Genomic DNA, 15,809 nt, shown 5'->3' with positions numbered 1-15,809 from the left:
TTCACTTAAAAGATACCAATCTGGCCACAGTGGAGGGAATTGGTGAGAAGGCTAAAAGGGACTCAGAAAGACCAGTTAGGTGACTATTGCTGTGATAAGTGCAAAAGATTACAGTGCTATGCTCAGGATGGTGTCAAAATGAACAGAAGAGTGAGTGGATCCAGGATGTTTTGTGGTAGAATATCCAGGACTCAATGCTTTGGGTGTGAGGTTTAAGGAGGAGGAGGAATCAAGGATGGCATTCCTTTTCCTGGCTTGAACAGTGGGAAGATGGTGATTCCCTTTACTGAGACATAGATCCCTAGAGGAGGAACACATTTTGGGGAAAAGGGAATAAGCTCAGTTACATACACGTGGTCTTACGAATGACTATCACACATTTGTATTGATAAGAAGTAAATATCTGAACAGAGGAGTCTAGAGTTCCTGAGGGGGACCTGGCTGGAGATAAAACTTTGCCAACTATCCGCACATAAATGGTATCTGAAATTTGGGAATTCATGAGATCACATGATGCGTGAGGAAGAGCTTGAAGAAATGAGGTTGAGGGCTTAGAAAAATAACGAGTAACAGTCAAGTAGGAAGGGAGGAACTAACAAAGGAAACTGGCAATGAGAGATTGGAAAGGAAAGATATAAAAAAGGGGCGTAGGTATCACATAAGCCAAAGGAAGAGAAATTTTGAAAAAGATAGTCAAATGCTCCAAAGTAAGAAAGATAAAGCCTGGAAAATGCCTACTGGGTTTCTGATGTCATTTCTTGAATTCAGTGAGCAGCTTCATTGGAGATGTGGGGGTGAAATCTGGTGAGTAGCAGTGGGAGGAATGAGCAGGAGTGAGGAGATGGAGATGGTAAATATACGCAGCGAGTAGAGAAGGTTGTTTTGAAATCGGGGCAAAGAGAGGGAGGCAGCTGAAGGGAAATACTAGGTCCAGAGGAGGGTTTCTTATTTTTATTTTTTAAGAGGGAAGAGAGAAGTAAATTTAAGTGCTCTTGGGAAAGAGCCAGTAAAAGTGTGAATTTCAGTACCGGAGAGGAAGAGAGGAGACTGTGGGATTTCTGAGGGGGTAGCGGCAGGGATCTAGGGCCAAGTCAGCCTTTGGAAGGCAGAGGAACTCTTCCATTCTGTGTTGTAACAGAAGAAGAGAAGAAATGGCAATATCAGACACAGCTGATATTGTCAACTTGATGGTAGGAATTAGCAGTGGTTTCTGCAATACGCCTTCTCTTTTCCCTGTAAAACAGGAGGCAAGGGTATTGACTGAAAGTAAGAGGTGGGCTGTGATGGACTGACGTTTGCGTCCCCCCAAAATTCATATACTAAAACACTAACTCTCAGTGTGGTTGTATTTGAAGACGGGGACTTGAAGAAGTGAAACATCAATGAAGTCATAAAGGTCATAAGCCTGATCCTACCAGATTACTGTCTTTATAAAAATAAGACAGCTGAAAGCTTCCTTGCTTTTTCTGTCCATGTGTGCTCGTGGAAGGGCCTCGTGAAGACAAACTGGTCATCTTCAAGCCAGAAAGAGCCTTCACCAAAGCTGAACCCTGCTGGAACCTTGATCTTGGACTTTCCAGCCTCCAGACTGGTGAGAAAATAAACTCTTGTTGTTTAACCACGTAGTCTCTGGTATTTTGTTAATGGCTGCCCGAGCTAAGACAGGGGCCATCTGACGTTCGAGAAGGTGTGAGTCACTCTGAAGTAGAGACATGAGGATGCACCCCAGCCAGTATAAAGAGCTCATTTCAAGCAGTACCTGTCAGTTGATGACTCCAATATTCCTGATGCCAAGAGTTTCTCCAGCTAGGGTTACCTACCTGGGTATACATACAGAATTCAGTTGAGAGGTAATACAGAAAAGCAGCTAAGCTTAAAGCCTCTGGAATCAGACTGCTGCTGCTGCTGCTGCTGCTGCTAAGTCACTTCAATCGTGTCGACTCTGTGCGACCCCATAGACGGCAGCCCACCAGCCTCCCCGGTCCCTGGGATTCTCCAAGCAAGAACACTGGAGTGGGTTGCCATTTCCTTCTCCAATGCATGAAAGGGAAAAGTGAAAGTGAAGTCGCTCAGTCGTGTCCGACTCCTAGTGACCCCATGGACTCAGCCTACCAGCCTCCCCGGTCCCTGGGATTCTCCAGGCAAGAGCACTGGAGTGGGTGCCATTTCCTTCTCCAATGCATGAAAGGGAAAAGTGAAAGTGAAGTCACTCAGTCGTGTCCGACTCCTAGTGACCCCATGGACTCAGCCTACCAGCCTCCCCGGTCCCTGGGATTCTCCAGGCAAGAGCACTGGAGTGGGTGCCATTTCCTTCTCCAATGCATGAAAGTGAAAAGGGAAAGTGGAGTCGCTCAGTCTGTCCGACTCTTCGCGACCCCACGGACTGAAGCCTACCTGAGTTAAAATACTGGTTTTGTATTTGCCAGCTGTGTAACTTTGGCCATGTTTATCTCACAGAGGCTCATCTTTTTCATCCGTAAAAGAGATATATAATAGGACCAACCACCTGGGGTTGAGATAATTAAGTAAAATAACATATATAAAAACACCTGGCACATCATCTTGTAGGTATCAAGCAGTCAGTATGTTGCGTTGCTATATGTGGACCTGAGCTTTTATTAAGCAAGAGCACTGAGAAGACATGGGCTAAGAGCAGTAATCAATATGCTGGTCAATGAAGGTCAGGCTGGATGTGAAGGAAAGTAAAGACACCGAGGGTTGGGAAACACTGGAGGTCAACAGACGGAAGGTTAGAGACCAACCAGAACAAGCACTGCTGGAAAACAAATGGTATGGTTTTAGGGAAGCAATTTAAACGGCTTCTCCCCTACATGGATTTTCCAGTATTTAATCCAATATGAAGTATGGATTCCTAATGCAGTCAGGAGATCAAGACACCATGAACTGGCAACAGAGGAGAGCCCTCCTGTCCCATTAACAGTAAACACTAATGGCAGCTGCCTCTCAATTCATGCCAGGTTCCCAACTCAGATGATTCTGCTATACATTAAGAAGAGAAACTGGATATAAAGGAAATATAATCAAGGAACAACAAATATTTGTTTAGCAACTACCATGTCCTTAGGTTTAGGAAGACCAGGTCCATAAGAAATAACCATTTGTCTACAGCATTTATAATAAAGTTATAAGATAGAGGTGAAGATACAGACATAGAAAGATAATAAAGTAGCATCTGTAACTACTAAAACTGGGTTGTTTTTTTTTTACAAGATGCTTTTGACCACGTAAAGAAAGAAAAATGAATCCTGCCTTGGGGGATCAGGAAAAATAATCAACACGTTTATTTTTCAACATTTATTCTACTGTACTTTATCGATTAGAATGTATACTTTCACAATGATTATTACTGTTTAATTCATTTTTTCTGGGAAATCATAATACATTATTACCATTTTGGTCAGATTTACTCAACAAAAGTTTCTAAGCACTGGGACTACAAAGATAGCACTGCCTCAAATCTGTTACACAGCATCAGTACCAGACATTGCTAGACATCAATACTTCCTACATATCGCACCACAAACGAATATCCATTGCGATAAATAAAAGTCTTTTGAAGGAAGACATGTTTCACTAATGTCAAATTTCTGCTATTTTCAAAATGAGCTAGAATCTGGTATATGAATCACACAGAGTGAGAGTAAGTGAAAGTCGCTCAGTTGAGTCTGACTCTTTGTGACCCTATGGACTATATAGTCCATGGAATTCTCCAGGCCAGAACACTGGAGTGGGTAGCGTTTCCCTTTTTCAGGGGATCTTCCCAACCCAGGGATTGAACCCAGGTCTCTTGCATTGTAGGCACATTCTTTACCAGCTGAGCCATGTGAATCAAACAGTTAAAGAAAATGTTATAATAATTGTTCACCATTTCCAATTTAATATTCTGGAAGCAGCTGTGTGTCATGAAAATAAAATTATTTATGGTTGACATCCAACAGCATTTTTAGCAAAAGCAAAAAAAAACTAGTATTTATGGAGTGTCTAGCATTTATCAAAAACTTAAAATCTGATAAATGAATTAGATGTATGGATGGTTCTTAGGAATTATTAAACTACACAAAGTGACTTTTTCTTCCTTGGGGAGTGTATTAAGTTCTGGAGGGTGTAATTCAACATGAATTCCATAACTGAGGACAGAAACTGGTTCCAATCAGGCCCAGTGGGTAAATTTTCATGAGTAGAAGAGCTATTTTTGGTTCTTACTTCGTATAAACTTATACTCTTTGGGATTTCAAATTTTGATTTTTTCTTTTAACTTTCAAATACATAGGAGTAACTACTTTGTCTTAGGGGACTGAAATAATATAAAAACAGTCTTCCTAAAAGATTTGTACTTTATAAATCCCATAAGCTGTGGTAAGAAAGAAAGAAGGGGAAAGATTGAATGAATGCTGGCTCCACACATTGTTCAAGTTAAAAAATAGGAAATAAGCCTACATAATCTAAAACACAGTTTTCCTGCTTTTTCAAGCATACTCTAACAGATGTTTTTGGAACTGAGCTCTTACCATGAACATTGAGGTTAAAATATTTTTTGGCACTTCCAGCTGTGTTCTCAGCAATGCACACATATCTGCCGATATCTGTTATTTGAGTATTTAGAACCTAAGGGGGAAAATGAAGCAATTTCAACTAAAACTTTTTAGAAAGCAGCTTGTCAATTTTGAGAATAAACAATCCATATTCTTTCTAGTTAATACCAGATAAACATAATAAAGAATTTTTATATGTAGCATGGCTGATGCTGGTTTTTATGAGGTCAATTAAATAAATATTTATAAAGATTTCTAATCAGAAAAGGCAATTTTGTACATACTGGCATATTGACTAAGAAAAGTCCCAAGTCTTTCTCCCACTTCCCCATCTACATCCCTGCCCATGTGACTACATCACTGGAAATTCCTCCCATCAGGAAGTGGGATAAAGATGTAGAATTTGTGTTGGCCTTGTGATCAGCTTTGACCAGCAGAGTGTGATGGATGTGACAGTGTTCCATTTCAAACCTAAGCCTTGTGCACTTCCCCTCACTCATCTGGAAGCCTGCCACCACTCTGTGAGGAAACCAGGATTAGCCTGCTGGAAGGTGAGAGATCACATGGGAAGGGTCATCCTAGTTATTGCAACTGAGGCCCCAGAAATATGCAAGAGCCCAGCTAAGATCAACAGAGCCACTAAATCCAACCCACAGTATGTAGACACTTGAGTAAGCCTTGCCAAGACCAGAAAATCGCCCAGTCAACCAGAAAGAAGGCTTGTGAGCCGAATAAATCCCTATTATTTTAAGCTGTTCGAAGTGGTTTGTTTTACACAGCAAGAATATAGTAGCTATGTCTTTAAATTATGCAGACATTTCTATTGATCTACACATCTTTTAGCTCTAGCCAACGGAAATATTTTAGCATTTAGCTAGAGGTTTAACGTGCATCACATAGAAAAAGTCATGATGTTTAGAAGATATTTAGAAAATTCAAGATTATTTATAAGCAGTGAATCCCATACTTTTTTTTTTTTTTTTAAGAACTCCATGAGATATGTTCTGGGTTGGATTCCCTGATGCTTAAATTCTTGGACCTACAGAACATCATTAATATGCTCAAGAAATAATTTCTTAAGTTGTGTCCTAACAAAAGAGTTGGCGTTATTTCTACAAGTGCCTATCTTTCTTTTCGGACACTTGAAAAGAAAAAAAATAAGACATGCCCATTAGTACACAGTAATTCAGGATATTTATATGGTTTCTATTATTATCAACTCTTTGCCAACAGAGGACAAATTTTAATCTACATAGAACCTTACACCATCTAGAATCTTATCATCAGAAATATGCAATGAAAAGATTATAATAATTCACTTATAATTTGATGTTTAACACAGAGGCCATATTATAGTAAATTTAGGTGTATGTGTGTGAATGTACAGATGAATTCTGGAAATATTCACATAAAACTGTTAACAGTGGTCACCAGTGATAATGAGAAAAGAATGAGGAAGAATAATTGTATTTTATATCCTTTTTATGACGTGTTGTTTTTTCATAAATGGGGACTGAAGCCCACCAGGCTCCTCTGTCCACGGAATTCTCCAGGCAAGAATACTGGAGTGGGTAGCCTATCTCTTCTCCTGGGGATCTTCCTAACCCAGGCATCAAACCGGGGTCTCCTGCACTGCAGGCAGATTCTTTACCAGCTGAGCTACCAGGGAAGTCCACAAATATTTATAAACCAGTACAAATTATTTTTAAAAGCAAAACACAGTGATTATAAAATACAAACTCATAGCTATTTTTAAATTAGATTGTTTACTGTTACCTGTAGAATTCTCCCATTAGATAGAAATTTATGACGCTCATCTTCTAGCAAGGGCTGCCCATCTTTTTGCCAGGAACTCCTTGGTGTGGGACTGCCACTGGATAAACACTCCATCAGCACACTCTTGTTCACCAGCACGGTGACCTCTTCAGGGAGATCACCATTTGCTCCCTTGATAACTGGCGGCACTAATAAGTGATTGAAACAAAGAGAAAAGACAGGAAGCAAAGTCCTTTCTAAATTATTCTAGCTTTATGACAATTTTTAAAAGTTTGGGATAAGAGAGAAGGAAAAGTTGAAGAATCCATGATCCTGAAGTAACATTTTACATTAATAAATCACGGTGGTGATAAAAACTATGTAAATTTGGGTTTACTTTTTCCTTCCCCACCTATGCTGGACTCCCAAAGTTTGCTTCCCATTTAGGTTAATACTGATTATTACCTTTCTGCACCACCCTCACAGGCTCCCCTCCCCACCCTTAGGTCACACTATAATTTTTTTTTTTTTTTTAATCTCTGATCCCAGGTTGATGAGGGTGGGTGCAGAAAGCAATGATGAAGCCAAGTAGCTCCAACTTCAATGTTTGACTGTCTATACACCCCTCCCCCATGGTGGAAATGTCTAATGTTCTCTGTTTTCCATGGGTCCAAAACACCACCCCAACCACTGTTTCTCTTACTCTCATACTTAAGGAAAGGACTAAATACATTTGATATGTGTTCCCACATGTCCTTTCTTACCATCTCAAGGGACGGCATTTCACTACCATGGAAGGTAGTGAACCCTAGCTGACCTCTCTTGGTTTCTTGACTGCATTTTTCACCTATTCTAAGACTTGCTCCATCAATCTTGTACCTTCCTCCCATCTGCACACACACTAGAAACTTGAACCTGTCCCTGTCTGTTGGAGCATTTTCCTTGATCTATAAGCAAGTTCAAAACTCTCTTAAAGATATTATTTCAGACAAGCTGCTTTCCTACAACTCAATTTCACGTCTTCCTGCCTCTTCAAAATCTCCTAAGAGTAGTCTATATTTTTCCCTTTTCCATCTGATTATTTGCTCAGTATACATCCTTCTGTTCTGTGGTTGAGTACCACACCATACTAAAACAAAAAATTGATCTTTTGAATTTCACCAATGATTTTTTAGTTTCAAAGCCAAATGACCTTTTTTAGTTTTCATTTCTTTAAATTTGCTTTGTTCGTGGTGATGCTTCCTATGGCCCACTTGACTTTGCACTCCAGGATGTCTGGCTCTAGATGAGTGATCACAACATCATGATTATCTGGGTCATGAAGATCTTTTTTGTACAGTTTTTCTGTGTATTCCTGCCACCTCTTCTTAATATTTTCTACTTCTGTTAGGTCCATACCATTCCTGTGCTTAATTGTGCCCATCTTTGCATGAAATATTCCCTTGGTATCTCTAATTTTCTTGAAGAGATCTCTAGTCTTTCCCATTCTATTGTTTTCCTCTATCTCTTTGCACTGATCACTTAGGAAGGCTTTCTTATCTCTCCTTGCTATTCTTTGGAACTCTGCATTCAAATGGGTATATATTTCCTTTTCTCCTTTGCCTTCAGGTTTTCGTCTTTTCTCAGCTATTTGTAAGGCCTCCTCAGACAACCATTTTGCATTTTGTATGTCTTTTTATTGGGGATGGTCTTGATCCCTGCCTCCTGTACAATGTCACAAACCTCCATCCATAGTTCTTCAGGCACTCTGTCTATCAGATCTAATCCCTTGAAACTATTTGTCACTTCCACTGTATAACTGTAAGGGATTTGATTTAGGTCTGCCAAAGAATTGATGCTTTTGAACTGTGGTGTTGGAGAAGACTCTTGAGAGTCCCTTGGACTGCAAGGAGATCCAACCAACCCATTCTGAAGGAGATCAGCCCTGGGATTTCTTTGGAAGGAATGATGCTAAAGCTGAAACTCCAGTACTTTGGCCACCTCATGTGAAGAGTTGACTCACTGGAAAAGACTTTGATGCTGGGAGGGATTGGGGGCAGGAGGAGAAGGGGACAACAGAGGATGAGATGGCTGGATGGCATCACTGACTCGATGGACGTGAGTCTGAGTGAACTCCAGGAGTTGGTGATGAACAGGGAGGCGTGGCGTGCTGGGATTCATGGTGTCGCAAAGAGTCGGACACGACTGAGCGACTGAACTGTATGAAGGGTGTAGTGGTTTTCCCTACTTTCTTCAATTTAAGTCCAAATTTTGCAATAAGGAGTTCATGATCTGAGCCATAGTGAGCTCCTGGGAATTCCAACTGAGCCATTTTAAACCTTAAAAAATGATGCTGTGAAAGTGCTACAGTCAATATGCCAGCAAATTTGGAAAACTCAGCAATAGCCACAGGACTGGAAAAGGTCAGTTTTCATTCCAATCACAAAGAAACGCAATGCCAAAGACAGTTCAAACTACCTCACAATTGAACTCAACTCACATGCTAGCAAAGTAATGCTCAAAATTCTCCAAGCTAGGAGTCAACAGTATATGAACCAAGAACTTCCAGTTGTTCAAGCTGTATTTAGAAGAGGCAGAAGAGCCAGAGATCAAATTGCCAACATCCACTGGATCATCGAAAAAACAAGAGAGTTCCAGAAAAAACATCTATTTCTGCTTTATTGACTATGCCAAAGCCTTTGACTGTATGGATCACAACAAACTATGGAAAATTCTTAAACAGATGGGAATACCAGACCTCCTTACCTGCCTCTTGAGAAATCTGTATGCAGATCAAGAAGCAACAGTTAGAACCTGACACGGAACAATGAATTGTTTCCAAATTGGGAAAGGAGTACGTCAAGGCTGTATACTGTCACCCTGTTTATTTAACTTATATGCAGAGTAGATCATGTGAAATGCCATGCTGGATGAAGCACAAGCTGGAATCAAGAGTGCTGAGAGAAATATCAATAACCTCAGATACACAGGTGACACCACCCTTATGGCAGAAAGTGAAGAAGGACTAAAGAGCCTCTTGATGAAAGTGAAAGAGGAGAGTGGAAAAGTTGGCTTAAAACTCAACATTGAAAAAGTGAAGATCATGGCATTTGGTCCCATCACTTCATGGCAAACAGATGGGGAAACAGTGACAGACTTTCTTTTCTTGGGCTCCAAAATCACTCCACATGGTGACTATAGCCATTAAATAAAAAGACACCTGCTCCTTGAAAGAAAAGCTATGACTATCCTAGACAGCATATTAAAAATCAGAGAGATTACTTTGCTGACAAAGGTCCATCTAGGCAAAACTATGGTTTTTCCAGTAGTCATGTATGAATGTGAGAGTTGGACTATAAAGAAAGCTGAGTGCCTTAGAATTGATACTTTGGAACTGTGGTGCTGGAGAAGACTTTTGAGAGTCCCTTGGACTGCAAGGAGATCCAACCAGTCCATCCTAAAGGAAATCAGTCCTGAATACTCACTGGAAGGACTGATGTTGAAGCTGAATCTCTACTACTTTGGTCACCTGATGCAAAGAACTGACTCATTGGGAAAGACCCTGATGCGGGGAAAGATTGAAGGCAGGAGGAGAAGGGGACGACAGAGGATGAGATGGTTGAATGGCATCACGGACTTGATGGACATGAGTTTGTACAAGCTCCGGGAGTGGGTGATGGACAGGGAAGCCTGGTATGCTGCAGTCCATGGGGTCGCAGAGTCGGACATGACTGAGCAACTGAACTGAACTGAAATTTGCTTTAGCATTCCATACTAAACCCACTTCTTTTTTTTTTTTTTAATCTTGTAATCATTTTTTTTTTAATTTAAAATCTTTAATTCTTACATGTGTTCCCAAACATGAACCCCCCTCCCACCTCCCTCCCCATAACATCTCTGTGGGTCATCCCCATGCACCAGCCCCAAGCATGCTGTATCCTGCGTCAGACAATGACGACCCTGTATGCAAGACAGGAGCAAAGACACAGCTGTGTATAACGGACTTTTGGACTCAGAGGGAGAGGGAGAGGGTGGGATGATTTGGGAGAATGGCATTCTATCATGTATACTATCATGTAAGAACTAAACCCACTTCTTGATAACCTTTTCTATGCCTTGGATTCTATGACTTCGTAGGTTTCATAAACTCCTCAGGTTGTTCCTCCTCTAATCTACTTTCTTTGTCCTGTCTCCTACTTGTAAATGATGCTACAGTGATCTTGATCTTCCACTCTATCTATAACACTTTCTGTTGAAAAATCTCATGCCTCTGAATATCACTTGTTGGTGCACAACTTTCAAACCTATATTCTTAGTTCAATTCTCCCTCCTGTGTTGTAGTTCCATATTTCCAACGTCTCTTTCAACATCTTCCTGAGTATCTTGGTACCATGCTAAATTCGACATAACCAAAACAACGCTGATTTCATTCTTCTCAAGTCATGTTGTTTTCCTAAATCTTCTATTTTTATTACTCTTTCTGTAATTTTCTCAGTCACACAGGACAAAAATCTGTTTCATCTTATACTCTCAGATAAGTGCCTACTGCTTCATATAGTCTAATCACTTCCTCTATAAAAACTATCATACCAACTGATTCCTATACATTCCCACGGCTACTTCTCCAGCTTAGCTCCTTCTAATGAAAACATCTACTTTTTTCCTGCTTCTTCTACCATCCCCTCTCTTTCCCCTTAAAGGTACAATACTTCTACTCTCAGTCCATGCATTCATAACATGTCCATGGTCCAAGGGTGGACATATAAATTATGCCTTATCAGTGAGGCCTCTTGGCCTCTGTAATTGGTTCAGATATGGATATGTGACTCATGCTTGGCCAATTAAAGCCACAGAAATCCAATTTTAGGATTTCAGTTGTAAATACTGGGAAAGAAAAGCAAGCCAGGAGAAAGTTCAGTGGATCTCTTCTGAATCACAGAAGTTAGACATGATTGTAGCCTGGGAGTTTTCAGGTTCATGGATCAGTGATTCTCTCTCTCTCTCTTTTTTAATTTAAGCCAGTTTCTTATTTGATAGTTCAGGTATACTAACTAAGGTGTTCTCAATTTGTATACGACAACTCCCTGGGAGAATTATCAGTTTCTGCTTATGTCTCTAAAATGCTGAGTGCAACATCATGCAAACATTAGTCCCTCAAAAAACTTTTGAGTGAAAGAATGCATCATAAGCAAAAAACAAACTCACAGAGTACACGAACATCATACTGAAGGGAATCTTCTCCAGCCTCATTCACAGCCACACACACGTATCTCCCAGCATCTTCTACTTTAGCCCGAGGAATTTGTAACACTCGCCCTCCTGAAAACAGATCCCAATACATATGTTTACTTCTCTAAATCTTACAGTGAAAGTGGTCATAAACAGAGATATAACTTTTCAGGTCTAATGACTTCCTCACATTTTCTTTTAAGGCTCTCCATCCAGTGTTCCACTGTTAACCCCACATACCACATTGATACCACACAGTGCATTACTGAAAAGTGACCCAGCATATAAATGAGACCTCCTGAGAACTAAAGAGCTTGTGTAGATTTTCCTATAGGAAGCAATGTTGCTCTATGCCCTGCTCATGTTCCATGTGGAATGCTGTTATGTGGTGACTTCTTGCTTTTACATAAAATTCTAAACACATGTGAGAGGAGCCCAGCAGGTCACAAAGAGTCAGACATGACATACTGACTATATGGTAACAAACAACAACAACAAAAGAAGTTTACACTGTTGGAGACAAGTACTAATTTGAGCAAATAATAGCCAAGGATATAAAAGGTATAAAGTATACCATTTAACATATGATTTTGAAAGAATAATATATTTTCAAACTTTTCATGATGGTGTAATTTCAAACAGAGAAAAGTCACAATATTTATATAAAATTTTATCTATATTTATCAAGTATTTATATTTCAATCCATTAGTTTGATCTCTGTCATATATATGTACATATTAACTCTTATTTATATATATATAAATATATAATACTCTCAAATGATTTAGAAAAAGATAACATATATATATATATATTAAAATTTGAGAGCAAATTGTTAACATGTTTCACCTTTACCCCTAAATACCCACAAATCTATATTTCATAAAACAAGGATAATCCCTATATAATGATAGCATCCAGTCCCATCACTTCATGGCAAATAGATGTGGAAACAGTGGCTGACTTTATTTTTCTGGGCTCCAAAATACTGCAGATGGTGACTGCAGCCATGAAATTAAAAGATGCTTACTCCTTGGAAGAAAAGTTACGACCAACCTAGACGGCATATTGAAAAGCAGAGATATTACTTTGCAAACAAAAGTGCATCTAGTCAAGGCTATGGTTTTTCCAGTGGTCATGTATGGATGTGAGAGTTGGACTATAAAGAAAGCTGAGCACCGAAAAATTGATGCTTTTGTTGGAGAAGACTCTTGAGAGTCCCTTGGACTGCAAGGAGATCCAACCAGTACATCCTAAAGGAGAACAGTCCTGTGTGTTCATTGGAAGGACTGCTGTTGAAGCTGAAACTCCTATACTTTGGCCACCTGATGTTAAGAGCTGACTCATTTGAAAAGACCCTGATGCTGGGAAAGATTGAGGGCAGGAGAAGGATACAACAGAGGATGAGATGGTTGGATAGCATCACTGACTCGATGGACATGGGTTTGGGTGAACTCCGGGAGTTGGTGATGGACAGGGAGGCCTTGTGTGCTGCGGTTCATGGTGTCACAAAGAGTCAGACACAAACTGAGTGACTGAACTGAACTGAATGATAGTATAATGATCAATATGTAGAATCAAGAAAAAAACTACTATTGAACCAGAGTCTATATTCAAATTTCATTATTATTATATTGTCTTTTATATCTATTTTTTTCTGAAGCTCAGATCCAATATAGGATCACATACTATATCTGGTCATCATTTCTATTTAGTCTCTTTTTTTAATCCAAGATTCTTTTATTTAATTGAGATGAAGTTTACATACAGTGGAAGGCACTGGACTTTAAATGTATAGTTTGATAAATTTTGACAAGCCTATTTGAACGTTTGCTAAAAGTAAACAGAAGCCTTGAAAATATTATTATTCCACAATTTAAACATCTCTTTTTCCATCATAAACTATGTAATAACTGAAATATCTGAAACTAATAATCTTTATGATTGATTTATGAGAAATGCATTTAATAACTGAGTAGTAACTATCTGCAAATATACTTTAGAATTTATCATTAATAATGTACAGAAACAGAGCTGATTATTTCATCTCACTATATAGAAAAATGGAGGCACCTGGAGCCAAAAGACTTTAACTTGATAGAATGATTCCATAGTAGATCTGAAAATTAAAGGTGTTCTATCCTACGTCAAATTTTCAGCCTAGACTCTCCTAGCTTGAAGGTACATAGATACCAGCGGCCATAAAATCAATCAATTCAACTGGTCTTATGGAGAAGGGAAAGGCTACCTACTCCAGTATTCTGGCCTGGAGAATTCTATGGACTGTATAGTCCATGGGGTCACAAAGAGTTGGACACAAGTGAGTGACTTTCACTTCACTTCAGTAAATGGAAAGCACATCTGACAGAGATTCAGATTTTCACCCTCTTCCTTACAGTGTTTACCTGGCAAAATCAGTACTCTCTCACTTGAGGTCAGAGGGTGGCCATCTTTATACCATGTCAGTGTAGGAGCGGGCGCAGCGTTAGTCTCACAATAGAGAGAGATGGGATTGTTGATGATCACGTCCTTGGCTTCACCTCTCCTGCCAGTGTCCACCATGTTTCCTATTTCCCAGAGCTTCTGGAAACTTGGAGGAACTGTGGAGGAAAGACATGAAATTTTGGATTCATGTAAATGACAGTGTCAATCCATTAAAGAAAGATCTTGGCTGGTATTTTCACAAGAGTGATTTGTACATGTAATAAATTAGACAATATGAAAATATTTTCAAGTACTTATACACCTACCAACTCAGCCCATAGCTAAAATAAAAAGTAGCAGACAGAAGTCAGAGCTGGTTCTCCAGCGGAAAAGCAAGAGTATGGAGCTCAGAATGTTGCGCTAATGTTCTGCTCTCCATTCCTGTTCAAAGGATCTAGCACTTAGAAGATAGACTGTCCTTAGGAAGGACCTACTCTTAATATAATAAACACGGCTAAAGAATATGATTATAGCAGGGAAAACTAATTTTGGATTTGTCTTATTAAGAAAGCCAAAGAAGATATGTAGCCAAGATTAAAAAGTGTATTAACAAAAATAAAGGGACATTCTCAAAGTTTTCTGGGTGAGAACTATGAACTAAGAAAATAATTTATCTTATTTAGTATTCAGCACAATTCTACAAGGCGTTAATTTTAAAAGTAAAGAAAAAGGGGCTTAAAATATGTAGGTAACTCACCAAGTCACAAAGCTTGAAGGAGCCTAAGTCATCAGATTCCAAGTCTTACTACTTCAAAATCTGATTTAATGTTACTCTGGCTTTCTGATAAACTTTACAATATAATGTTAGGGGAAAGCTAATGTAACAGAGAAGTATGTATTGGGTGATCCCAATTTATAAATAACATACACATTTACAAAAATATATCAAAAGGAAATACACAAAAATAACAGAAGTAACCCCGAATGACAGGATTATTTTCTGCTTTGTTATTTTTTTGAGTTCAAGTTTTCAATAATGACTTTATATTAGTGTCAACAGAAAAAAAATATTAAAGCAAACTAAGGCAAATCTCTTTGTCATTGCTTTGCCAAATCATATAAATGAAATTATATTTAATAAGCATATTAGTATTACCTTGTATATTCACATCAAAATCCAGCTCATCTTCACCTGCAACATTAGATGCTACACACGTGTATCGTCCAGTGTCTGATATTTGAGTCTCCTTGATTTGAAGTGTGTGTCCACTGGCAGCAATAGTAACATGATCATCTGATTTAAGGGGCTGTAATTCAATTATAATAATGTTATCATTAAGTACTCCAATAAATCCTCTAGGGGGCCATACAGTTGAGAGTTTTTATGATTCTTTAATAAAAATTAAAATGTAGGTCAAATAGAAATACTCAAGACAACAATAACTTAATTTACTTTGAATAAGCTGATTGTTTTTGAGCAATCATGTCTTTATTTACTGAAAATTATAGTTCATGTAGTTTATATCTGTGCTAGGTATTTCTGGGTGGTACATTTATAAACTATGATGAAAAATGTTCTTAATGTATCATATCTATGTTGGAAAAAAATTTACTTCAGCTGATCCCACATTGTAGTGAAGCAACTCTTATTATTTTGTAGCAAATGCTAGAGTTTTTTAAAGAAAGACTGAAGACATTAGCATAGCCTGATTAGATTTAAAAATCACTACTGCTCATTCAGAAACATCTTTACTTAATTAATGAAAAAATTTAACCTTGAGATATTTATATTATGAGGTTTTATTGATAACATTAGCTACATTTAATAGGACATTTCTCATCTTTTAAACATTCTGTATATACTAAAT

At 38.7% G+C, this 15,809-nt stretch overlaps 1 protein-coding gene across 1 annotated transcript in view; it reads right to left on the bottom strand.

Moving 5' to 3' along the window:
- HMCN1 (hemicentin 1) overlaps positions 1-15,809 on the bottom strand; it is a 537,345-nt gene that overhangs the window by 130,520 nt on the left and 391,016 nt on the right. The window contains exons 53-57 of the mRNA XM_052653879.1: positions 15,098-15,248; positions 13,923-14,117; positions 11,493-11,606; positions 6,330-6,517; positions 4,530-4,626 (exon numbers count right to left, since the gene is read on the bottom strand). Of these exons, the coding sequence (XP_052509839.1) occupies positions 4,530-4,626; positions 6,330-6,517; positions 11,493-11,606; positions 13,923-14,117; positions 15,098-15,248 (745 nt within the window). The remainder of the gene's footprint in view (positions 1-4,529; positions 4,627-6,329; positions 6,518-11,492; positions 11,607-13,922; positions 14,118-15,097; positions 15,249-15,809) is intronic.

Source organism: Budorcas taxicolor, chromosome 16 (genome assembly GCF_023091745.1).
Source record: "Budorcas taxicolor isolate Tak-1 chromosome 16, Takin1.1, whole genome shotgun sequence".
Taxonomy (NCBI): domain Eukaryota; kingdom Metazoa; phylum Chordata; class Mammalia; order Artiodactyla; family Bovidae; genus Budorcas; species Budorcas taxicolor.
The sequence above is the reverse complement of the archived record's forward strand: the minus strand, read 5'-3'. Positions and strand labels throughout refer to the sequence as shown.